The following is a 27,518-nucleotide window of genomic DNA, read 5'->3' as shown; positions in this document are numbered from 1 at the left end:
AGATCAGTGAGCCTCCGTACTATGTACGTTAAAACAAGTCTGGGCTCTAACAGTCATTGAGACAGTCGAAGAGTGAGACTTTGTTTCTCAATTGTTCAAGTTTGTAATGTATTTGTTTTACCTGCCATGTATAAGAAAAGTTTACCTATAAATATTTCTTGTACACATGATCTCATCGCTTCCTACCTGCGTTTGATCAACAACCGCCGATCATCGTCCGAGAAGCTTCAAGTTCCAACGGTGAAGCGAGGACAGAGAACGAACGAAACTTTACTCTGCGCATACTTCGCAATTTTTCTTTCAAGTGGATGATACTGCGGGTAATCCAGGGTGTTCTTATATTTGTTCGTTTACGTATTGTGGGGATAAAATTTTCTTCACACTGTTTTATGGCACCCTTAAATTTCGGCCACAATCCATTACCATCACATGAAGGCAGTGGTGTGAAATCCTCGAACACAGTTTCTAAATAATCTATGATGCTGACGTCATCTGCTCTTCTATAATCCTTAAAATCAATGTAAGGATGATATTGGTGACCCACCTGTGACGTTAGCCCACAAAAGGTCAACAAAATCATTTTATGATCAGAAATACCATCTTCTATGCTAATTTCTGGTTTGAGAGTGTTCGAGACAAATGGCAGGTCTAGCAATGATGCGGCGCCTCCCTGCTGCCTTGTTGGATGGTTAACGAGCTACGATAATGAGAAGCTAAACATTATATTCACCAGTTGGTTGCAGCTTTCCTTTTCCCTAGCCCCAAATGTTGGGTCCTGCCAGATTGAAATCGCTGGTTAATATCAACTTGGTTTTGGCATTTACCTTGGTGTGGAGGAAATCGTGCAATTGCAACATGTATTCGACGGAAGCGTTAGGACGCCTGTACACTCCACCTATCAGAACACTCATTCCGCACACGTTAGCGGTACACCAGATGCTTTCATGACCAGGTATGCCCTCGTGTTTTCGAAATAAAACACTATTTTTTCATCACTAGGGCTACCGCAACCGTCACGGTCTGTGCGAATGAGGCTATAAACCATTCGAGCTACTTCAGAGTCATGAATGTAGGGGTGCAGCCAGGTTTTGGTAATTACCATGATGCCATGATTGTTTGCTTTAGTTGTGCGTCACGGCATACGTCATGCAATTTCAAATTCTTTCAGGTCTATGCGCCACGTGGTTGCAAAGAAAATAGAACTAAAACAAGTTTTCCTAATTCCCGAGTACAATATTTTTTTAACTCGATGGCCTAGATGCTTCAAACGATATGACTCCGAGCTAGTAGGTACGAATCCATGGGATAAAAACAGGGCAAACTAAACACGGACAAGAGAGGAACACAGAACAGTGCTCGCGCAGTGTTCCAGCCTTGTCCGTGTTTATTTTTCACTGGTTTTAACTGATTTTCACTCACGTGATAAACGAATACAAGCAACACGCAGTGAAAGTGAAGGTTTTCAGTTACGTGGAAATTTTGAAATTTTACTATGTCCCCGTGGACAACGAAGGGCGTTGTTGTGGCTTGTGTTTTAAAATTATTAGAATATTGTGCAGGGGGCCTGAACTTCCCGCACGATATGCCATAAAAGGGGTGCCTGCATCAATTTACGCTTGCTCTTCAAGGCGAAACACGTGACTTAGCGCTACCAGCCACGGACTAAAGAAGTATGCTATTGCTTCAGCCCAGTCCAAAACAGTGAAGCAAGGCACTGCTGTAAAATGCTTGCGTGCGGCTTTCAGCAAACCGTATGAATGCCAGGTGATCCAGTCCGTGAAAGGTCAGGTTGAGCGCGTTAGAAAAGCAGGCTTCCATTATGAAGTCCAAGCGGTAGTGGTTTAAAACTTTTTCAAAGAGGTAAAGAGGTAAGGCACAGATAAGGTACCAGAACTGTCCAGACGCAAGACTGGTGGGGCCATATGAGCATAACCTGGCTCAGCGCTTAAAAAAACTCGGGGAAAAATGTGGCGTCCCGTTGTTATTCTCCGCTCCGGACAAACTGACGTGATTTGCCCGACCGTCAATGACATGGCCAGAAAGCCTTCCTGCAACGCTTTCCATACAGAATAGAATTGTTTTACGACTTTCAACTCTCGTGGTTGCGGATAATGCTCTGGTCAGACAACAGTGTGAGCTCACCGTGCGCATGTAAAAGCAACAGTATGCCAAGGACATCTGGCTGATTACTGTCGACGATGACACTGCAGCCGTGAAGGACGGAATAAGCTAGGAGGGAGTATCGCGCATAGCGATTGAAGCCAAGTCTGTCGGCCCAACAGGTGATCGCCACATCAAAGTGTGCGGTTGGTTTTAATGTTCCCACACTGCAGGCAGAGCCACTGCAGGGCAGCGGAAAAAGAGCGCACCAAATGATAACTACTGGCATTTAGGATCAAACGTCTCAGCAAATCTCGATCTTTGTTCCTTGATCTGTACGCAAGAATTCACGTGTTGTGCCGAGACTGAGCAAAAGGACGGGTGCCACAGAATCTTCACTCGTCTAGGCTGGCTGCGGGGCGTAATGCTCCTTCCAAACTTTTTCCTTCCTCCTTGAGTGCAGCCCACATTCTTGTGCAACACAAGACTTCCGTAGGTTTAAATCGCAATCTAATAGTTTGGTGGTTCATCCGTTGTGCATTGTAATAAAGACGATAACGGCTTCAGGACCGTTTCTGTTGTATCGAAGCGAAATAAATTACTTGGAAGCTGAGTGGCACGCATTTATGGTAGGAGGAAATTCTCCCCATTTCGGGTGGTTGATCGAGCATCCTTTTGTGAATTTTAGTTGTCGTCCAGCGTTTGGGTATCTTCTTCTCTTCACTGCTTCCCGTCCTTCTCGCGCTGATAAAATGAATATAGAATCTCACAATGAACCGGACCATTTAGCAGCACTACTTACCGTTCTGGTTGAAATGCCGTAGGTCGAATAATTTCAGAAACTGAAACGACGCCAGCAGTCGCGACCGGAACTTGTACACTTTGAGGGTGATGTCAATACCTTTCTTTTTTTTGTTTCCTTTTCTCCCTTCTTGTAGTCGTTGTTTTCAGATTGTATTATGTTTGTTATGCCAAACATATTCATAGTCACTGATTACATTGCACTGTTGTCTCCACTGCCGAGTTGGAAGGTTGGCAAGGCCTGTCAAGCCTGTGAGGACTGCTTTTTTCTCGTGAGCACCAATTGTACATCCATTGTACAAGAAGCTTCATTCATTCATTCATTCATTCATTCATTCATTCATTCATTCATTCATTCATTCATTCATTCATTCATTCATTCATTCATTCATTCATCCTACACCGCTGCAAGGTGCGTAGACCTTGGCGTCGTGCTAGTCCAAAGAAAAGACTGAATTTAAAGGCTCATAGCTTACGTTATCCGATAGCCGTCGAAAGCGCAGCTATGACGAAAAAAGAATGGCTCGCAATCATTTGGGCTACCGCAATATGTCAGCGTTGCCTACATGGTCGGCCCTTCAGAGTCGCAAGCGACCACGTCTTGTATTGGCTGGCAAATCTAAGGGACTCTCCAGCCCGCTTTGTATAGTGTAGGCTAAGGCTGTAAAAGTTATACATCACCTTGATCTACAAGGCAGAACAAATATACTGATGCCGACTTCATGTCCTAGGCTTACACTGATCTCGTCGATGCATGACGAACATGATAATGACTCCTTCCTGAGAACTATAAACGCAGATGATTTCGCCAAGCACCAACGAGTAGAAGAAGAACACAGAAGCCAATTGAGTACATCGAAGGCACAACCAACTCTGTCAAGCGATATCCTAGTGAAGACGAACTTTTCGCCAGTCCACGCAAGCCACCTTCGTGCCTTTCCCTCAGCACTGCAGCTGGAATATCAGCACGCCCTATTTGACGCCCCGAACGTGGACACCTAGGATTTTCCTGTACGCTAGCGAGAATACAAGGTAAGTATGTACAATATACAAGGTAAGTACAAGGTAGGATATGACCCCTCGGCGGCGGCAACACACTCCTTTGGCCTCTGTTTCACGTAGACGGCACCTCCGGCCTGACCCGACCGGGGGGAATCGGCAGTCGCCTTTTCCTGTCCTCCCCTATATCTTTCACTTTCATATCTCCTTTCTATCAACTCTCCTGTCTCCTCTTCTCTGCTTGCGCTTTCCCTTTTTTCCTGGGTGGCTAGGATTAACCTTGTTTGGCGAGCTGTCCTGAGCTCAGCCATATTTGGTTATATTTGCGCTGTACAGCTGGCGTGGGCAGGACTTGCTTACAAGTTCCTCTCCCGCCCCCTTGTAGGGCTCCATGTTGGGTGGCTGGCACTGCGGCCGAATAATACATTTTTCCCATGGCACTTCCTTTCAAACCAGATCACCCTCAAAAAAGAGGGCAGACCGATGTTACTGCTAATTTTTTCCAAACAACCAAAGAAGTCTTCCCTAAGTATCACGTGAAACAAAGTGAAAAGCCAGCAAAACCGGCTAGCAAGATATCTCCGTTCTCAGTAGCAAGATGTCTGAAAGAAGCCGTAGGCACCAGCTATAAAGTAACAAAGCTTGCTGGCGTTCACCTACTGCTAGAAATCCAAAGCGAAGCTCAAGTGTGCAAACTTCCCAATATCTGTCGTTTGAAGACATTTTCGTCTCAATTTCAACCCACAGATCGCTGAACACAGTGCGCGAGGTCACTTCTTAAATTGACTTTTTGGATCTCTCCGAAGAAGAAATGCCAAATGGGCTTTCTGAACAAAATGTGAGCAATGTTTAGAGAATTAAAATAAGAAAAAACAACAAAGAGTTACCTACCAAGCACCTAATTTTGACTTTCACGTGCTGCACACTTCCAGAGATAATTGAAGTTGGGTATACGAAAGTTGCAGTTCGCCCATACATAGGCGTTGCTTCAGCTGTCAGAGATTCGGCCACGGCTCCCAAAGTTGCCGTGGTCGCACAACCTGCGCGAAATGCGCATCCAAAGACCACACTTCTGAAATATGCGAAGCAGCACCTCCTTGTGCGAACTATGAAGGAGAGCATGCTGCATACTCCAGATCTAGTCCCTCATGGAAGAGAGAAAAAGAAATCATTATATTGAACACAATTGAGAACATTTCATTCAAGGAGGCCAGAAACCGCATCCTAGTCCAACACAAGTTTTCACTCAAACAGAACGTGAACTTCGCCGATGTGCTGCGACAGGGCGATCCACCACACCGGCCTCCGGCACTTGCCCAGACCACACATAGTGAGGCTGGGACGGAGCCATCCTCGCCCCCGGTGGCAGCACCTCACGCTGCTCCACCAGCCGCAAAGTACGCTATGCCGTCCCTCGAGTTGGCAAGCCTCAAGGCCTCTGCCCACGAGGCGAGGTCTCAAAAAAGTGCCGACGTGCAGTCTGCACGACCATCCAGCGCCTCTGATGAGGTAATCGAGACGAGCCAGGGTGTTCCGTGCCGTCAACGTCACAGGGACGGCGGAACTCCTTGGATAGTGCTAATAAAGAAAACCCCCGAATCACGGGGCGAAAATTATTTAAACGTATTCCTACCCCACACACATAAATCAACATGGCATTTCCTAATACACTGCAATTGCAGAGGACCCCTAAATAAGTTTAGTGATATAAAAGAGATCATCAATTCTTTCTCTCCTGTAGCAATGTGCCTACAGGAAATGAACTTAGGTCCTCAGCATACAAGTGTACTAAAAAAATGTAGTATTTCGCCATGATCGAGAGTAGGCAAACAGGCTCTCAGGAGGGGTAGCCATCATTGTACAAAGTGGCATCGCACCTCTTAAAGTCAAAATAAAAACTAAATGTGAAGCTGTGGCAGCCACTTTGCTTTCTTACAAAACGATTACGGTATGCTCTGTGTATTGAGAACCACACCTAAAAATCACCCTTAATGAGTAGTTAGAGGACCTGCTCCATCAATTACCAGAGCCCTATTTGCTAGTTGGGGATTTTAATGCGCATTCCTGTTTTGGGGGAAGCGAGAAAACAGACATAAGAGGACAAAATACAGAAGATTTCATTTTGAGCAATAATGTTTGTTTGCTGAATTCTGGCAATTCAACATACTGCTCCCCAAGCTCAGGAACGTTAAGCTGTATTGGTGTATCTTTTAGTTCACCTTCTATTTTTAACGATTGTAAATGGGACGTCATAGACAACCTATATGGAAGCGCTCATCTACCAGTCATAATCACTCTTCCATCCCTGCAGTCATCCCAAACAAACCACGATGATGGAAGCTCCAAGCAGCTGACTGGACACTGTTTAGAAAAAAAGCCAATCTATATGAAGTCTTTTCTGAAGACATTAGTGTCGATGATCTTAATGAACAATTCACAACTTGTATTTTAGCCTCTGCCCGTTTAGCTATCCCCCAGACTTCAGGAGTGGTGAGACAAAATCACGAGGTGTGGTGGACTCGGGAATGCAAAGAAGCAAAGCGAAAACAAAATATAGCCTGGGGTGTCTTTCACCGATATCCCACCCAAGAAAACCTCCTAAGTTTTAAAAAGGCACGAGCTAAAGCACGATACGTCCGCCATAATGCCGAAAAGATGCCATGGCAAGCATACGTTTCATCAATAAATAGCACAGTCACAGCTAAAGCAATGTGGGAGCAGGTACGTAAACTCCATGGTAGCTACTCCCCATTTACAATTCCTCTCCTGACAACCCCTGGCACCCAAACAAGTTAAGAGGAACAGGCTAACATATCAGGAGAACATTTCGCTGCAGTCTCTAGCTCTTCACATTACACTGAGTCATTTTTAAAATATAAAAACATGGTTGAAAAGCAAAGCCTCCCGATTAGTGGGAGCATAAATGAGCCATATAATAGTTTACTCACTCATCAAGAAATCACTAGAGTACTGTCTGCCGGGAGACAAACAGCACCAGGGCCCGACGAAATGCACTATGAAATGCTGGCACATCTTTCCGAGTCCGTATTAAATGCACTTCTGAATTTTTTTAACAAGGTACTCTTACAAGGGAAAATACCGGAGGCCTGCAAAAAAGCTATTATTGTACCCTTTTTGAAAACCGGAAAGCCACCGACATCGCCCGGTAGTTATAGGCCAATAGCCCTTACCTGCTGCCTGGCGAAATCTTTCTAAAGCATTCTGAATATTAGATTGATGTTTATTCTAGAGTCCCGTGAACTACTCGGCATCCATCAGTGTGGTTCTAAAAAAACGGGCTCTACAACTGATCACCTCATTCGACTTGAAAGTGAAATCCGAGAGGCATTCATGCATAGACAACAATGCCTTGCCGTTCTTTTTTATCTAGACAAGGCTTATGATACTACCTGGAGGTATCCCGTGAAAAGACGGGGAATGCGGGAGATGGAAATTCAAGACGATGAGCAAAACGTGAACAAGGTGAATGCAGGAGCCAACGTTTCGACAAGTGGACTTGTCTTCTTCAAGGCCTTGAAGAAGACAAGTCCACTTGTCGAAAACTTGGCTCCTGCATTCACCTTGTTCACGTTTTGCTCATTACCTGGAGGTATGGTATTCTCCGCGACATAGTAGATCTGGGCATTCGTGGCAGGATGTTAAACTGCCTGTGTGACTTTTTGTCCAACCGTTCCTTCCATGTACGCCTCGGTTCAACTCTCTCAAAGAAGTTCAGTCAGGAAAATGGGGTGTCAAAAGGGTGTATCTTAAGCACTACCCTCTTTATTGTAAAAATGAACTCCCCAGCACAAATAATTCCGAAATCCATTATGTATTCAGTTTACGCTGATCTCCAGATAGCTTGCACATCATCAAGCGTATCAACATGCGAGAGACAAGTACAGTCAACAATAAACAAACTTGCAACATGGACAGATAAAAATGGATTCCAGTTTTCTCCACAGAAAACAGTTGCTGTTATGTTCGCGCTGAAACGAGGTTTAGAGGCTGGTCCCACCCTACACCTTAATGAATCCGAACCCTAAGTAAAAAAAAAAGAGCACAAATATCCTTGGCATTACTTTTGACAAAAAGCTCACTTTCCTACCTCACATAAACACTGTGAAAAACAAGACCTCTAGAGCACTCAACATGCTAAAAGTCCTTTCACGGAAACGCTGGGGCTCTGATAGGGCATGCCTTCTACAAATATACCGCTCCGTCATACGCCCTTCCTTGGACTATGGGTGTATAGTGTATGGCTCTGCCAGATCATCATATTTGAAACGATTGGACCCAGTACACAATTTAAGTTTACGCTTGTCAACTGGTGCTTAGAGGACGTCACCCATAACCAGTTTGTGTGTAGAAACTAACGAACCCCCCCTTGCCGACAGAAGAAGCATGCTGACATGCTCATATGTTCTAAAAATGCATTCCTTCCCGAAACATATATGTTACTTAATAGTTAAGAAATGCCCATCTAGAATATTATTCGCAAACAAACACCAGGCTATCAGACCAGTCCTTCTCCGCCTTGAAGAGAAGTTACAAGAGTTAGATGTAACGGACACACTGCCTAATATTCCCCAGAAACGTACCCGACGCACTGCCACCATGGTACTGCTTGCCTTCTGTTTGTGACTTCTCCTTAACACGATTTCAGAAAAAAACTAACGATGCCGGAACATATATTACAAGAATTTTTAGCACTAAAAGAAACATATGGGGAATATGGAGCATTTTATACTGATGGTTCCAAATCTGCACACTACGTGGGATGTGCTGTGATACAGAATAGCTGGGAAAAGATAGCACGGCTGCCGCAATGTGCATCAATTCTCACTGCAGAGAGTCATGCAATTTCCATGGCTGTGGAAAGAATAATACATGAAAACATTGAAAACGGCATCATCTATACAGTTTCACCAAGCATACTTACAGCACTTCAGCCTAGGAATGTAGTTCTGCCAATAATCGGTGACATCCCACACAACATAACAGGACCCACGAGGCGGGGACAAAACATCAAATTTTGTTTCGTGCCGAGCCTCGTAGGAATTTGTGGAAATGAGAAAGCAGACGAGAGTGCAGCGAAAGCTCGAAATAAGGAAATCAAAAACATAAGAATTCCTTACAGAGATTGCATGAAATTAGTGGGCCATAAACTGAAAGAAAGATGGCAGTACGCATGGAACAAGCAAACGAACAATAAGTTACGCCTTGTGAAACCCATCATAGAAGAGTGGAAGTCATGTTCACACCAAAAACGTTTTATTGAAGTTGTATTATGTCCCCTCCGCGTTGGACACACACACCCTACCCATAATTACTTGCTGACAAAAAAAAAGACAAGCCTGTTTGTGACAAATGCGGAGACGAGCTTAGAGTAACCCAGATTTTACTCTCCTGCAGGCAACTTGAGACATTGAGAAAAAAAAATATTTTATGCCATTTTACAGCGAGCATCCTTCATTGATTTTAAGTGAAGATGCACTGATTGGGACTATTCATGTATTTAGCTTTTTTAAGAGAAACCGTTTTTCTGGAAAAATTGTAAAGCATGACCTTGTTCTCTTTTCCATCCAGTGACACACCTCATCCACCTTCTCATGTCTGAGAAGAATGCGAAGGTGTTTAGTTTGTTGGAATCCTCGGGGTCCTGTACCAGAAAAGGACCTTTTGAGGTTACCCAGCTTTTTCCTACATTATACCTTGCGATTGGCGCATGATGGCCTTAGTTGCTTATGCGCCATTAAACTCAACATCAACATCAACAAGGTAAGTATTATTGAGCGCGCGTGGCAACCGACGTGACTCATTACATCAAGACTTGCTGAGACTGTCAGTGACCCAAGATGCCACCAACAAGGCCAGAGCAGTCGCTACAGCCTATTTAACCTCTTTGCCGGCCATTCGTGCAGATTCGGATCGACTTATTGGTGCACTTTCTGACGTCGACATCCAAGAATAACGAAATCATGATAGCTGACGACTACATTACCCGCTACACTGATACGAAAGCATTGCCGAAAGCATTCGTAGTGCGACCGAAGTGGCAAAATTCATCATTGAGAACATTCGGATAGGACATGGGGACCCAGAAGTCCTCATCACCGACAGAGGAAGTGCTTTTGCTCCAGAGATTAGTCAGGCGATCATGCAATGCAGCCGGACAAGCCACAAGCGGACAACTGCCTACCAACCGCGGACGAATGATTTTATGGCGAAGCTGAACAAGACGCCGCCGACATTCTGGCAATGTACGTCGTTGCCGAGCAGAAGACGTGGTGTGCTGTCCTTCCATACGTAACTTTCGCTTAGAAAAGGATGGTGCAAGAAACAACGTACACTAGATCACGCCGTTCAAGCTGATTAAGAAAACCGGCGACGCTCGAAGCCATGCTACCGCAGATCACTGGCGAAGACAAGCTCGACGTCACCGCTTATCTTGAGCGCGCTGAAAATGCCCGACAGCTCGCCCGCCTGCGCATCAAGAACCTGAAAGGGTGGACAGCCGGCACTACAATCTGAAACAATGCAATTTAGAGTACCGGCCCGGCAACTGTGTAGAGGTTTCAACCCAAATACGCCGACGAGTACTTAGTGATAACTATTGCGATGCTATTTCAGACCATCCAAGCTACACCGATGATTAAGCGCGTAGACGTGTGTTCGTGCCCGACGGCATTAAACGATGATAGCTGCGCTGTGCACGATGGAAAGTCATCCGCAGAGTGCACCTCAAGCCAATCTAAGCACGCTAGCAAAGTGTGAAAATTTTAATTTTACTTGCTTTGTTAGTTTCTCTGTTGTATATTTCCTTTGATTTTCTGCTTACAGTGTCGGGACGACACTTTTTAAGAACGGACAATGACGCGTGTACATTGTTTATTTTTGTGGTGACCATTTCTTAACCGGCCCACAAATGTTACAGAAGTATGCCGCTGCGCATGATGTGTTTTTCCGTCATCAAAACTGGCACGAATGTCGTCGCTAATTCTATCGGTCACCAGAGCTCAAAGTTCACGTCCAGAAGGCAGTGCCGTAACGCACAGCCTGCAGGTTAGAAAAAGCGATTATCAGTCAGACGTGCTTTAATTCCGCCTCACCCAGGGTACCGCTCATTTTGAGGCACATTTGTCGAATGTCTGACCTGCCTGGGCGGTGACGTGCTTGAAGGCATGCGCTCGTGGGAACAGGCAATGCTAAAGAAAGCTTGGCCGGACGCACACCCGGTCTTATCAATGACGTAGGAAAGGAATTCACGTAGTAGTGGCGGTGAATAACACAGCTTTAAAACTGAACGACAAAACTAACTTCTTATTGGGTGCACATGTGTCCACAATAGCAAGTTACACTGAAAGCACATCAATGGTGGCGAACACAGTCGGTGATCGTCACAATCTGATCTGCCTACCAAGCGCATCGCTTTTATACACGAGTCATTGAAAGTTCCAGAGCAATCGTTGGTGCCCGCGTGTCTTCCTGAAAGTTCTACACAATTTGCGCCGCACTTGCAATCAGATTACACAAACTGCGGTGATAATAGAACCATCGACAACTTTCGAGAAACTTCCCATACACGCGGGCGCGTCCCTCGCTTAGCCATAACATTTGTTAGGCAACGAAGAGCGTTTACCCGTAAAAGATAAAGAAGTCCCCGTATATATATATGGGTGAGTGTCTATCAGCGTTCAATGTATCTCACGATTTCCGTAGCGTCGCTATCGGACGGCGTCACCATTATTTATCAGGACATTCAAACTGCCTTAGAGCTTCATGGCCAGAGGTGGTTGTCTATAGCCGGATTTTTTGTCTACTAGAGGAGAGGTCTTGACGTGTAGCAGAGTTGCAATGCTTTTCAGCTCTACCATGTCGCGATTTTACAAGAAAATTGCAGTAGAAGCAAGTTTAGCTAGCACGGCTGCAAATGAAGATAGTGGTATTGTGGACGGGAAGGGCCTACAACTGGAAATTATACCGCCTTTACGCTTATGATAATGCAACAAAAAAGAGAGAATATTCAACCACGCTATCACGCTATATGAAAAGAAAATGTTGTTTATTGATTGGTAATGAGTAGAAAAAATTCACGTCGGGACATTTTGTTATCTCCGCTGGAAGAGCCCAGAACACCTAAATGTTGGGACTGTAAAGCTAAATAGGGACAGTTGGTCTTGATTTTTTACTGTGATGTGACATTATTCAGCTACAGAACAGGTATTCGGCTTTAACTCAGGAAGAGGACCTTAGTGTTGAAGCAATGAACGACAATCTTGTGGGCATCATTAAGGAATGTGCAATGGAAGTCGGTGGTAACTCCGTTAGGCAGGACACGAGTAAACTATCGCAGGAGACGAAAGATCTGGTCAAGAAACGCGAATGTATGAAAGCCTCTAACCCTACAGCTAGAATAGAACTGGCAGAACTTTGGAAGTTAATCAACAAGCGTAAGACAGCTGACATAAGGAAGTATAATATGGATAGAATTGAACATGCTCTCAGGAACGGAGGAAGCCTAAAAACAGTGAAGAAGACACTAGGAATTGGCAAGAATCAGATGTATGCGTTAAGAGACAAAGCCGGCAATATCATTACTAATATGGATGAGGTAGTTCAAGTGGCTGAGGAGTTCTATAGAGATCTATACAGTACCAGTGGCACCCACGACGATAATCTAATAGAAAATAGTCTAGAGGAATTCGAAATCCCACAGGTAACGCCGGAAGAAGTAAAGAAAGCCTTGGGAGATATGCAAAGAGGGAAGGCAGCTGGGGAGGATCAGGTAACAGCAGATCTGTTGAAGGATGGTGGGCAGATTATTCTAGAGAAACTGGCCACCCTGTATACGCAATGCCTCATAACGTCGAGCGTACCGGAATCTTGGAAAAACGCTAACATAATCCTAATCCATAAGAAAGGGGACGCCAAAGACTTGAAAAATTATAGACCGATCAGCTTACTGTCCGTTGCCTACAAACTATTTACTAAGGTAATCGCAAATAGAATCAGGAACACCTTAGACTTCTGTCAAGCAAAGGACCAGGCAGGATTCCGTAAAGGCTACTCTACAATAGATCATATTCACACTATCAATCAGGTGATAGAGAAATGTGCAGAATATAACCAACCCTTATATATTGCTTTCATTGATTACGAGAAAGCATTTGATTCTGTCGAAACTTCAGCAGTCATGGAGGCATTACGGAATCAGGGTGTAGACGAGCCGTATGTAAAAATACTGAAAGATATCTATAGCGGCTCCACAGCCACCGTAGTCCTCCATAAAGAAAGTAACAAAATCCCAATAAAGAAAGGCGTCAGGCAGGGGGATACGATCTCTCCAATGCTATTCACAGCGTGTTTACAGGAGGTATTCAGAGACCTGGATTGGGAAGAAATGGGGATAAAATTTATTGGAGAATACCTTAGTAACTTGCGATTCGCTGATGATATTGCCTTGCTTAGTAACTCAGGTGACCAACTGCAATGCATGCTCACTGACCTGGAGAGGCAAAGCAGAAGAGTGGGTCTAAAAATTAATCTGCAGAAAACTAAAGTAATGTTTAACAGTCTCGGAAGAGAACAGCAATTTACAATAGGCAGCGAGGCACTGAGTCGTAAGGGAATACATCTACTTAAGGCAGGTAGTGACTGCGGATCCGGATCATGAGACGGAAATAATCAGAAGAATAAGAATGGGCTGGGTTGCGTTTGGCCGGCATTCTCAGATCATGAACAGCAGGTTGCCATTATCCCTCAAGAGAAAAGTGTATAATAGGTGTGTCTTACCAGTACTCACCTACGGGGCAGAAACCTGGAGGCTTACGAAAAGGGTTCTACTTAAATTAAGGACGACGCAACGAGCTATGGAAAGAAGACTGATAGGTGTAACGTTAAGGGATAAGAAAAGAGCAGATTGGGTGAGGGAACAAACACGAGGTAATGATATCTTAGTTGAAATCAAGAAAAAGAAATGGGCATGGGCAGGACACGTTATGAGGAGGGAAGATAACCGATGGTCATTAAGAGTTACAGAATGGATTCCAAGGGAAGGGAAGCGTAGCAGAGGGCGGCAGAAAGTTAGGTGGGCGGATGGGATTAAGAAGTTTGCAGGGACGGCATGGCCACAATTAGTACATGACCGGGGTTGTTGGAGAAATATGGGAGAGGCCTTTGCCCTGCAGTGGGCGTAACCAGGCTCATGATGATGATGATGATGATGATGATGATGATGATGATGACATTATTCAGACCATCTCAGTATAACTGGTTCGCATCTCACTTGGTGTGCAGGTGATGCGCGCCACGGCGTCTGGTGCCAACGTGCTGTTCCTTAACAGCGGCGACTATTACCAGGGAAGCATCTGGTACTACTTCCTTGGCGCCCAAATCGTCGTGGACGCCGTCAACTACCTCGCTCATGATGCAATGGTGGGTGACTCAGCTTCGCAAGCTTCTTTGCCATAGCAACCTTGGTATTCGCGTCGTATCGAGGACGTTATGTTCGAACAACCACAGTTTCCAGTCATTGAATTACTACTGCTGCATATCACTAACGTTGTGCACCATGACGCAGATTTGGGTGCCTTGCTTTTCACGGCAGGGTAGTGCGGCTGTATTGCTTTCAGTGCAATCACAGTTCAAGAGACACTTGCATTCTTTAGGTTTCGCAGCTAGCAATGATGTCTCTCACGCTCCCAGTTTTGCTAAATACTCGTTAGAGAGGACCGCGCACATAGTTACGTGTCGGTGAGCGAGTAATTCTCTTGGTGAATGAGATCAAAACAACTGTATGCGTGGAACGACATTAATGTCGCCGCTACTGGATGAAACAATCGGGGCTCTCATAGCGAGAAGTTTTGTCCACGTGATTATAAAAAACTAAGAACATTGGAATGGTCTTCTGCAAAATGAAATCAAGAAGTTAAAGTAGACAGCGGAGCAATATCACGGAGGATCTCAATATGCATTTGAGTGATGCGTTAGACGGTATCAAGATGATGTGGTAATTATTGGCCATGTACTCTGTTAAGGCAGGGACATTGACTAGAACTCAATGCAAACACAGTGCTTTTGAAACAAAAAATTATGAGCGATTCCACTCTATGAAAGTGGATGACCAGCGAAGCTGTTTAGCACATGACACAGAGGTGACACAGAATTTTGAACAAAGGTACGAACTACTTTACCATGATTTTTCTATGCATTCGCGTGGACGACGGGACCGCCACCCGGAGGAGCCGGGAGAAACTAGACACGCATGACGTTTCAATCCGTCCACCACCACGGGTGTGCGTAAGGAGCATGAAAGGAGACACCCAAGCGCTTAGAACACCGACAAATAGAGGGCGGTGCGAACGTAGGCATGACCGATGCTGGTGAAAGTGTGCTATCTGTTCTTACCAGCTTAATATTGAAACGTGCCACTGGAGTTCTTATGAAGAGGAGAACAAATCTGGGCTGGCTCACGTACGGGGCTGCGAACTGCTTTCGCTGAGCGATATCTTTGCATTCTTCATCTTGTTAATAAACGCCATCCATCGTCACAATTGTGGAATTCACCCAATTCCTTTTTCATGCGCTTCTTTGTTCACGGTGTAAAAGCCTTGCGAATTCGGCTCTAGCCCCTTCCTGTTGGTGCGGATTGGAGCGCCTGTGATGAGGAGGAGAAACTTTATTATTGCAGAAACCGTTGAGCGGTTTATTCCTGGGTGGTTCCCTCTGACAGGGCTCCACTTGCGATCGCGGCTCGCCGGGCCTGGTCGAGGGTCGCCAGTTGGCTTCCCAGGTCCAGTTCGGAGAGTCTCGCCTCCCAAGACCACGTAGTGAGTGTGTGTGCTGTGACTCGTGGCGAAATTGCGTCGCCCGGACGGTCGGTGCATTCGTGTGTTATGTGCGCGAGTGTCGCTGTATGGTTGCTACACCAGGGACATGTTCGGGACGTATAACTTGTAGCGTTCCTAACTAGAACGGCAACAGAAATGACATCATCTAAGTGAGACGGGTGTCGTCCGCCATTTTATTCCAACTTCTTCCTTCTCACTTCTCCCCTAGCACCTTCCTTCGTCTTCTTTCATGCGTCCAGCGCAGACCGCTTCACTCTTCCGGATTTCTTTTAATTACACCTCCTGGGGTAATACTTGAATACGTTTCCAATAGCGGCGCACTCCGTTTGGCCCGAGGCTCCGGCGTACCAGACATTCTTCAATATTCCATGCTGGCATGCAGTCTTAATAACTTGAAATGGTCCGCAATATTTTGAATTTGAGGGCACAGCTCCTTTCCTTACAAGGACATAGTCTCCAGGCTGTATGTCCGGTATCTCGCTACTGTGCCTTTTATCAAAGTTTCGCTTCATGCGGCGCTTGTAGATCTCCTGTTCTTTGACAGTTTTCCTTACTTCCGCAAGTTCGAGGTTCTCTAGGAGACCTAGCTCACGATCTGCAGGAAGTATGGGCGCTGTACCTGAAGTTACAAAATGAGGGCTGCAGCCTAAACTCGTGGTGTATGATCTGTTGTGATGCTTCACAGCGGCCTCGAGACAGCACTTCCAGCCACCGGCAAAGTCTGGATACATCTTCAGATACTGTTTGATGTCTCGTATGGCACGTTCCGCTAGGCCGTTTGCTGCAGGGTGGTATGGAGAAGAATACTTTAACATGATGCCGTGCTCCTGGGCCCACTTTGATAATTTGGCACTCCGAAAAGCCGGCCCGTTGTCGCAGACGAGCGTCTTTGTGTGTTTAAAACACTCAGCTTTGAGGAGGTCTATTACGCTGTTTGCATCTTCTTTGCCAGCTTTAGCCGCAATCGTCCGTGTGCACTCATCTATGGAGAGCAAGAAAGCTTGCGTTCGCTTGACTCCTTCCCCCTTCTTTTTGAGCTCCGCGAAGTCCAAATGAATTACTTCGAACGGGATGCTTGAATATTCAGGGTTTGTCATCACGTCTGTCGATTGCTTGAATTTAACTTTGTTCACCTGGCAGAGGTGGCATGTGCGGATGTAATGGCTGATGTCGTTTTTCATGCCCGGCCATGTGAATCTCATGAGCAATTTCTTATAAGTGCGCCAGAAGCCATCATGTCCACCCGATTCAGGGGTGTCGTGGTATAGATGAAGAATCCTTGGAATCATAGTTGGTGGTACGTGATACTTTCCATTGATAAACTGGAGCTCTTCTGTACCTTCCCATAGCTTAATATGATTGATTGTATCTGGATTATTGCTTGATTCCTGTACAAGTAATCTTGATAGTGCGTCAGCGTCAGTGAGGAGTGGGCCAGGACGGTGCGAAATTACGAAATCAAATTGTTGCAGATAGTTCACCCATCTAGCAATGCGGCCTCTTGGCTGGGCCATGCTCAGAAGTTGAGTCAATGCTTGATGGTCCGTGAAAAGTATGAATTTGGCACCTTCCAGGTAAGTACGAAAGTACTGCACAGCTTTTAAGACGGCCAGAGCTTCCTTTTCTGTGGTACAGTAATTGATTTCGGCGGGTTTCAGGGTATAGCTATAGTACCCCACGACGTAGTGTTTGGTTTGATCAGCTTGTTTGGATGGCTTCTGGTATAGAACTGCACCGGTAGCATAATGTGATGCGTCCGTGTTCAGCACGAAAGGCAAGGAAAAATCCGGTATTCGCAAGATGGGGTCTGACGATATTAGTTTTACAAGCTCACGATAGACAGCTTCGCACTTCTCGTCCCAATGAAAAGGCACGTCTTTCTGAGTTAAACGTGTGAGGCACCTTGTTCTCAGTGCGTAGTCTTTGATAAACGCCCGGAAGTGTCCTGCAAGGCCAAGAAAAACGCGCAGGGAGTGCACATCATAAGGCTTTACCAGCTTGGAGATTCTCTCTACCGATTCTTGCTTGGTGCTTTTAGTCTGTCCATCAAACACCCTGCCAAGAAATACTACGGTATCTTGAAAGAACGCACTTTTCTTGAAGTTGACTTTGAGTTGGGCAAGACTGAGGGCATGAAGAACTTTTGAAAGATGACTACGGTGTTCGTCCTTTGTCTTTGAGTAGATGATGATGTCGTCGATGTACACATTGCAAAATGTGCCCAGGTAAGGTTTCAGAATGTCCGTCATAATCTTCTGAAACCACGCAGGGGAGTTTTTCCAACCAAATGGTAGGCGGTTGTACTCAAACAAGTCAAATGGGGTTATGAACGCGGTGTACTTCTTCGTTTCTTCACTTAGTGGAATCTGCCAAAAGCCCTTGCAGAGATCTATTCGTGAAAACCAATGGCAACCACCGGTTTCGTCAATGATGTCGTCGATTCTCGGCATTGGATAAGGTATCAATTCAGTTTGACGATTGAGAGCCCGGTAGTCTGTGCAGAGGCGGAATGTCCCGTCTTCTTTAGGTGCAATAGTGATAGGAGAAGCAAATGGGGATACAGAAGGCCGGATGATACCTGCGTCTAACATTTCTTGCAACTCCTTTTTCAGCCACACCTTTTTATCTCTGGACATATTATAGGGGGTTCTACGAACCACTGTTTTATCTGCGAGCTCGAAAGGAACGACATGGGATTTCATTGCTGGAGGGTAGCTTCCTATGCATATAAGCTCTGGATACTTAGTCTTGATGTCTTCGTGGTGAAAAATTAGCCTTGATACCCTAGGTTCTTCACCAGGGTCTTCTGTTCTTATCGTGTCTTCGGCCATTACCTTGTCATCTCAATAGAGGTTCATCTTAAGTTTTTTCATGTCTGGACGGGACAAAAGAAAATCGTAGGTGACATTGGGAATGGCCAATATGTCACTGGTAATAGCATTTCCTTGAAATTCAATAGCCAGGGTTACCCATTCGCTATGCATGGTCACTGACCCATCGTAGGCTTGGACACGCAATGTTCTACCAGCGTGCAGACGACTGGCATCCACTCGAGTCTTGTTGATAATAGATACCGAAGCTCCACTGTCAACGAGAGCCTTCACTTCAATGCCATCTACCTTAATGGGGGCGTACAATAAGCTTGACGACACCAAATATACTGTCTCACTGAAGCTCTTTTTCTGGGGCTTGTGATGCACGGTAGACAGATTATGTGGAAGTAGGTTGCCGTGAACTGCGGTAATTGGTTCTTCACCATCCTCACAGTCATGATTTACGCTTCCCAGAGATTTGTTTATGAAGCTGTGTTCACATTCAGTTGACGGCAACGACTCTAGATTGGAATCAAGTTGCTCTGTTCTACCATCTGGCTGTCTTCTCGATGTAATTCTTGGCACTGAGGTCTGTAGAAAGTTCAGAAGGTCATCAAACGTTCTTGGACCTTTGAGCTGGACATGACTACGGATCTCGATACACAACCCTTGCGTTATCAAAGCTACAACAGCAGAAGACGACAGCTTCGGTTCTGCAGAATACAACAGGCGACGCTTCTCAAGACAGTACTCAAGCAGAGAGCCACCTGTATAACTGAACCGCAGTGCCGCATCCCATCTTTCTACTGCGTTGCCTTCGAAGGCCCCTAAAAAGTTGCTTTTCCACAGTTCCCAACATGTTGTTCCATAATCCATGAGTTGCACGTCATACCATTTTCTGGCTATACCGCCCAAATAGCGGCGCATATGCAAAATCTTTGTGTCGTCGGAGTGCCACAGATTCTTGTCACAGGCGTACTCGAAAAAACACAGCCAGCAGTGTGCATTTTGCGATTTTCCTTCAAAAACATCTGGTTCAACAATACTTCGTGCTGACTGCTCTCGACTAAGCGCTTGGACGAAAGTTCTCATTATTTCGATCTGTTGTATAATGTTCCTTTGCAGTTCCATAACACTCAAGTCTAGGCTCACCTTCCCGGCGGGCGTTTCCTCTTTGAGGGTGCCACGTCGTATGGGTTCCAGAACGAGTTCGCTCAGTGTCTGCAGTTGTAGATTCACTGTCACCGATCCTGTTTGCACGAGGGCTTGGCGGCTGATTGCAGCTTGTTGCAGTACCACGTTGATCAGCGCGGTAGAACTAACTTCAAGAGGAAGGTCCGTCGCTGGCTCACCGTGCACTTGGTATCGGGTGAACACAACAGACTCTGATGACGCCTGGTCGACGAAAAACGTCACCCGCATCGCTGGTCTTCGAAAACTGTCGGCTGCGCCAAAATGTAGCGTTCCTAACTAGAACGGCAACAGAAATGACATCATCTAAGTGAGATGGGTGTCGTCCGCCATTTTATTCCAACTTCTTCCTTCTCACTTCTCCCCTAGCACCTTCTTTCGTCTTCTTTCATGCGTCCAGCGCAGACCGCTTCATAACTGTCTGGGTAGATTGCGTGTAGACGAGACAAGTGTGGGTATGTGTTAGTTTGCAGGCGGCGCCAGTCCCTTGCCTGGAGTTTATTGAGAGCTTTGTGTGGGGGAGCGTATTGCGTTCTTCCGAGCCGTTGGTCCTGCAGTATTTGTTGACCTGTCGTTAACTCGTGGGTCGCTCGTCGGTCTGTCGGGGGCTGAAGAACGGTGTGGTCTGCCGCTCGGCTAGTGAGACCTCGAGCTGCGCAGTCCGCCTCTTCGTTGCCCCGCAGGCCTTCGTGCCCGGGGCACCAGACGATACCATGGGTCCATTGTAGTGTGCGACCCAGGATTCGAATGGCTTGTATAGGGAGTGTTTCATGCAGGTACAAACGACAAGCCGCTTGTGAGTCAGTAAGGACACGGGCGGACCTTCCCTTGCTCTCAGCGTCGCGAAGTGCGAGAGCGATTGCTGCTGCTTCTGCTGCTGCGCTGCATGTGGCGCGGATGGAGGCTGAGGCTACCAGGTTCCCCTGATTGACAACGGCGAGTGTGTATTTGGGCCCGCAACGTGGCGACGAGGGATACGGGCTAGCGTCCGTGTAGTACGTATCCGGGTCTCTGAAACAACGTTTGTGCAACATGCGGGCACGCGCTGCTCTTCTCTCCTGATTGTGGGTGGGGTGCATGTTCTTGGGGATAGGGTCTACTACAATGTTCTCTCTAATGTGGTTAGGCAAGAGTTGTGTTTCTTCTTTGCAGTACTGAGGTGTCAGCGGGTACCCTAGCCGTTGAAGAAGGTGTCTTCCCTGTTGAGTCTTGTTGAGGCGCTCCCTCTGCGCTATGAGCGTGGCACTTGCTAGCTCCTCAAAGGTGTTGCATACGCCTAGCGCTAGTAATTTCTTTGTGCTTGTGCTTGACGGTAGCTGTAAGGCCGTTTTGTACGCCGTTCTTATAAGAGTGTCCATGCGTTCTGTCTCGCTTTTGCGCTTGACTTGATACGGTAGCGCGTACGTGACACGGCTGATGACGAGGGCTTGTACCAGTCTTAAGGTTTCGTCCTCTGTGAAACCATCTTTGCTGCGCGCTACTCTGGCGATGAGTGATGCGGTGCTTCGTATTACGTGATTTAATTTCTCTGAGGCTAGCTTTATCCCGTTGTTCTCCTGGATGTGCATACCTAGTATGCGTGCGGTCGGGACGCGCTTTATAGGTTGCCCGGCAATCTCGAGATGTATTGGCGGGGCTCGATGTTCCTTAGTTTGCTTAGGCCGGACTTGAAGGTACTCCGACTTGTGTGGGGCACACCTCATTCCTGCTGTGGTTAGGTATGACTCGATGTATCCGATAGCTGTGAGTAACGTGTTTTCTCTGTCGCCGTATGAACCCTTGGTTGCCCCATAGAGTGATATCGTCGGCATAGAAGGCACATCCGAGTTTTGGTATGTTTTCCAGTTGTAAAACAAGTTTTCTAAGTCCGATGTTGAAGAGGAAAGGAGATAATATTGACCCTTGTGGAGTACCCTTCTGCGGTAGATCATATATGTCCGATTTTATGCCTGCTATGCCGATGCGAGCTTTACGGTGGCTGAGAAAAGCCACGACATAATGGTAAACTCGCTCTCCGCATCCTATGGCGGCGAGGCCATCTAGGATGGTTTCGTGTGCTATATTATCAAATGCTTTTTCTACGTCGAGGGCTAGGAGTATGTTGTGGTTGCTGCCTGGTTGTGGGTTGAGGACCTCTTCCTTGAGGAGGAGGAAGACATCCTGTGATGACATGCCTTTCCGAAATCCGTACATGCAATTGGGGTATAGTCCATGTTCTTCCATGTGTTGTTCCATTCGAGTGAGTACAATGCGTTCAAGAAGCTTGCCTAGGCAAGACGTAAGCGAGATCGGTCGTAATTGATCGAGCCTGCGCGGTTTTCCTGGTTTGGGTATAAGGACTATGTGAGCTGTAGTCCATTCCTCGGGTAATGTTCCGCCCGGTGCCCATATTTCTTCGTTCAGCTGCTTTGTAAAGGCTCGCAGGGTTTCATCGCTTAGGTTTCTCAAGATGGCGTTGGTGATCCCGTCGGGACCCGGTGCCGTGTTTTTCTTGAAGCTCTGTGCTGCCGCGTATACCTCCGCATACGTGATGGGTGCATCAAGAATCTCGTTCGGAGCTCCCGGATATTGAGGGTATGGTTTCGAATGCCCGGTCCGGATTCCCGTGTACGTTTGCTGGAGTTCCTGTAAGAGTTCATCCTCGGTTCCCGGATATTCGCCAACGAGTTTTTGTAGGGTTGTGTTTGTTTCTGTTTTGGTATTTGAAGGATCGATGATGCTGCGGAGTATGTTCCATGTCTTTTTGGTGCTTAGCGTGCCTTTAAGCGAATCGCAGAACGTGCGCCAATTGTCCCTGTGAACCTTCAGGGCATAATCTTTGGCCTGTTTAGTGATGTTTGAAATCCTAAGTCTAAGTTTGCGATTTAGCTTCTGTTTGCGCCATCTTCTTGTGAGGCCTCTGCATGCTTCCCATAAGTGTATTAGATGGTTGTCGATTGCCGGCGTGTCGGTATCGGTTTGGTACACTTTAGTGTTGGCGTCATATAGTTCTTTGATGCGTTTGGCCCACTCCTTGATCGTGGTTAAGCGGCCTTGATGTTCCGGGAAGGGCAGACTTGTATCTAAATCGAGCTGTTGCCTCTCCCTAAACTTAGGCCAATTTGTAATTTTGGCCTTCCCTAGGGGTCGGCGTAGTTTAGCCGAGGCGCTGGTGATTTCGATAATGTAGTGATCACTACCCAGTGAGTCGTCTAGGACCCTCCAGCTTGTTCCCACGGTATCGTTGGTGATGGTGAGATCAGGAGTCGTGTCCCTGCTGGCACTGTTTCCTATTCGAGTAGGCGTACCTGGTACTGTAATTAGTGTGTATTTGTGGCGCTCTATGGCTTCTAAGAGCTTGGCGCCCTTGGTGTCTGCTTTCGAGTAGCCCCACGTGTTGTGCTTTGCATTGAAATCTCCGGTTATAATTAGGCGATCGCGGTGCTCCAGCATTCCCTGTAGGTACCGGAACAATGACGCGAAGTCAGCCTTTCTGTCGCGGGGGGGACTGTATACGTTGCATACGACTTGTTTAGGTCTTCCCTTCTTGACAGGCCATATCGTGGTGATGAGATGTGGGATTTCCTCACCGGGGAGCACTGTGAGGGTTGTTGCCAAATCTTTGCGGACGAGCGTGGCCACCCTACGGTAGCTGGGGTCGTACTGTATTTTATACCCCATAACTGGCTTCGGTTGCTCTCCCGCCTCTTGCAAGCAGATAATATCCGGGGGTACTAGCGCCGCCTGTACGTATAGCGAGAGGGATGCGTGCTTGCTTTTAATGTACCTACAGTTCCAAGACCAGATCGTGATGCTTTCGGTTTCCATTTGAGGTTTACGGGCCATGATGGGACTTAGAGGCTATTGTGCTATCTGTGTCGGAAGTTAGCATGCTACCGTCATCTGTCTGAGAGGGTATTTTGCTACTTTTTCGTTTACGCTTGGGTTCCTTGGTTAGGGATTCGTTAACGTATTTCTTCAATTCTTGGAATTCCTTAAAGAACTGTTGAAATTGTTGCTGTATTTGTTGTATTATTTGTTGTTGTGATTGTTGCAGTGCTTGTTGCATTTGGTCCTGGGTTACCAGGTTGCTCTCAGACGGTGAGTGCGCCTGAGGCTGCTTTGGCTGTGTTGTTTGGGGGGAGGGGAGCAGTAGTGTTTGTAGTGGCGGATGTCCGGTGGGAGTGCTTAGCTGTGGTAATTGAGATTGTGGCGATCGCTCACAGGTCGCAGCGTGTGCCGATTCAAGCATGGCTACTCTTTTCATTAAAGTTTCGATTTTGTGCTCGTACTCGATTAGACGCTGTTTTTGCTGTCTATTTTCCTCAATGACTCTCTGGTATTCTGGATTTTGTGCGATGGGTGTGTATGTGTTTCGTGGCTTGGAAGAGACGACTTCCGCCCAGCTTACCTCGTGTGAAGGCTTCTGCTTCCTTGCCAGAGGCGACGGATTCCTTTTGGGTGTCGGTGGTGCCCGATGCTCACGGCTCGCTGACCGGGAACGGGAGCGGGATTGGGAGCAAGATGAGCAAGATGTGATTGTGATGAGCAAGATGTGCTTGCCCCAGACTCTGTTGGGGCAGAACAGTGACACCTTAGATACAGCACAGATTAGCCAAACTCGTGTAGTGTTTTCTTTTACGTTCGATCCAATTATAGTGAACTGTAAATATGAACAAACATTCACATGTGCTGCAAAGAAATTACATGTATGTCAAGACTACAAAGCCAATAGAGCATTGTCAAGCATATTTATTTCTGAACAAGGTGCTGTTTAGCTTGTAGTAGTAGCCAAAGTTCACACAATGGCCTTGTTGTAGCAGGCAGCAGCTTCTGTTTAGTGCATGGAGTGTATCACTTTATTCTGGTGCCATCCTCATTACTGCGTGTAGGAAACATAAATTTTATCTGCATCAGAAATGGGAAAAGCACAAGTTTTCAATATGAAGTGCAGAAAGATGTGACATGTATGTCATAGTTTGCGACTACAGAACACATGCAAATGTACACTATCCGTTCTTGGTTGCTTAAGCAGCATCTTAAATAAATATTGCAGCTGTCCATAACGTTGATGTCTGCCTAACTACAATGCATGTCAACAGCTTAATTATTATTAGGATCACAAATGAGAACACTTTTGTGCTGATTTATTCACTAGAAGAGATCACACTACTGCTTCCACAAGCAAATGCATGAAAGTCGTGAAGCTATAAGAAATGGTGCATTCTTTTTCTGCACGAACGGGATGCACCGCTTCGCTAATGCAAAAATAAATGCCATACGGTAAACCAAACTGAATATTAAGAACATTTGGAACCAACAAGTACAAAATATAGGTGAATTATCATGCATGCAACTGTTTAATATAATAAATGCCGTACTTTCACTTCATTTCACCAAAGGATTATTCGATTTTGTAAACAAAAGATGTTGCCGGCGGACTCGAAAAAAGGTTCTTTATATATATTGAAAAGGCTACTCAGTCACACATGGCCACGGGTACGATAAGATGAAAAATGTGACGCGCGTTTCGACATCGCTTCTTTTCTTTCCTGATCGTGCGTGTATAACGACAGCCTCGCAACTAAACGATTGTTTAGGAAACAGCAACGGAGCATCCTGACTACCCATATGTAATGCAGGATCTAGTTCGTTGACTTGTCTTCGCCTGTAAGTTAATGAGATGAATATTATATAACGATTCAAGCAGCGGTGTTAAACGACTCACCATTATTGCCGCTGTTTATTCATTATTTTTGTTTATTTATTTCATACATACTGCTAGCCTCCATTTGGAGGCTGTTGCAGGCCATGTTAAAATACTTTGCATCAATATATGAATGACAAACTTATGCACTTGTAAATGTCGCAGTTTCCTAGAAGACGTAGTTCAGCAATACAATAAGAGGGGGAGACCTTCCTGAGTCAGCCCTTAAACGTTAATAAACAGAAATACAGAAGCATAGGATAAACAACAAGAAAGTTCAAAACCAATTAGAAACAAGATGCGGTGTTCTTAGGCGACAATTAAAAATCAAGATGCATACTCATAGACATATTTTCCCAGCATAGGAAGGAAATCGCCAGGCAAGCAAATTATGATATCACTAGGCAATGAATTCCAACCTCTGATTGTCTGAGGAAAGAAAGAATACCTGAATGTGTCTGTGTGGAACCTGTATTCAATTCAATGTTTAAAATGTTTAGTTCTAGTGTTTCGCTGTTCAGAGAAAGATACACATGCACCACTGCTTAAATTGTAGCCCCCCTTAAGGAGGTGGAATAGAAACTTGAGGCGTAAGAATTCAGCACGCTTGCACATAGTCGAGGGGCAAGCTTTATCAAGGAGTTCTGTCGGAGAATCATTACGGTTGTACCTATTATAAATGAAACTGATGGCTTTTCTCTGTATTGCTTCTAGGTGTTTCATGCACTGTTTGGTATCGGGGAACCAGCAGGTACTACCATTATCTAGCCGCAACACAATCCACCTCCCGTTTCCATGCAGGACATGTTCCGAATAGCTCACGACCGAAAGCTAGCTTTCGGGCTTACATGTCCGCTTACGAACCCGTCCGCTTGCGAATCTTCTTCGTCCACCGTCGTTTTAGCGCCTTCACTTCAGATCATGCTTAACCAACACGCCCAACTATCCATGCTAACGTCACTCCGCCCCAAGTCAAATAACGTGAGACATCGAAGCGCAATGAAATAGTTTTAGCAATAAAGATGCAACCAGCTTAAGTGTACGAACGAATGAGTCATTGCCGCCGTGCACTCTAAAATACCAGTAAAATTTTAAATCCTGGCCAGAGATCACGTGGAAGATCGATGGTGCTGAATGCTATTTGGGTTTATAAGGACAAAAAACAATAAAATTACTAATAAGCAGTACAATAACTAATTAGAAATGATAACATTGTGCTCTTTTGTTACGTAATAAAAATGCTTCGATAAATGCAGGAAAATGTTTTTACAATGAAATGGACGAATGGATGGATGGACGGACAGACGGACGGACGGACGTTGTGAGCGTCCCCTTTGGCACACGGGGCCATCAAGCTCTTGCTATTATACTGCCTATTGTCCTACCTAGGTTAATCAATAAATAAAGAAAAAACGCCATGGACTCCCACAAACAAATTTCCTGATCCCCTACTGCGAACTGGGCTTTCGTATGTCTCCGTTTTTGTCGTTTCCCAGCTTTTGTTCCACCAATCTTCCAATCGCCTCTTACTAAACGCTACTGTGGACATGTTTACTTTTCCACTGCTCTCGCTGAACTCATGGGCTTCACGGAGGCCAGTGGTGCCTAAATCGACCACTGAGCAGACGTCTTCACATTTTATAAAACATGCTCCATAGTTTCCATAGCTTTACAGCAGCCAGCAAATGCTTCTTCTTTCTTCTTATACCTCCCTTTATAGGTGCGTCTTCTAAGGCATCCTGATCTCGCTTCGAAAGATAGTGAGCTTTCCTTTGAGTTTTCATAAATTTTTTTCTTTCCTGATTTTGTTTAATTGCACATGGCAGATTTCTTTTCCGTTTCCGCCACCCATGAGATTATTTCAGCCTCTCTGACTTTCCGCTTGATGTTTTTTGTTGATGTGTTGCGCGCCCTACATCCCGCATACTTGCTGGTAAGCTTCCTATTTCTTTGCCTCCACTGTGAATCATTGTTTTTCCTGTACAGATACCTAAACACTCTCCCAGCCCATTTACTTTCTTCCATATTCCTCAGTCGTTCTTCATAATCAATTTTACTGCGGCTTCCCTCACTATA

The 27,518-nt window shown here is 45.8% G+C and overlaps 1 protein-coding gene across 2 annotated transcripts in view; it reads left to right on the top strand.

Moving 5' to 3' along the window:
- LOC135912382 (protein 5NUC-like) overlaps positions 1-27,518 on the top strand; it is a 916,167-nt gene that overhangs the window by 131,294 nt on the left and 757,355 nt on the right. For both annotated transcript variants that reach the window (XM_070538191.1, XM_070538192.1), the window contains exon 2: positions 14,200-14,337. In XM_070538191.1, coding sequence (XP_070394292.1) covers positions 14,200-14,337 — 138 coding nt within the window. The remainder of the gene's footprint in view (positions 1-14,199; positions 14,338-27,518) is intronic.

The sequence above is a fragment of the Dermacentor albipictus genome, chromosome 5 (assembly GCF_038994185.2).
Source record: "Dermacentor albipictus isolate Rhodes 1998 colony chromosome 5, USDA_Dalb.pri_finalv2, whole genome shotgun sequence".
Taxonomy (NCBI): Eukaryota; Metazoa; Arthropoda; class Arachnida; order Ixodida; family Ixodidae; genus Dermacentor; species Dermacentor albipictus.
Note: the sequence above shows the minus strand (reverse complement) of the source record. Positions and strands in the feature narration are given on the sequence as shown.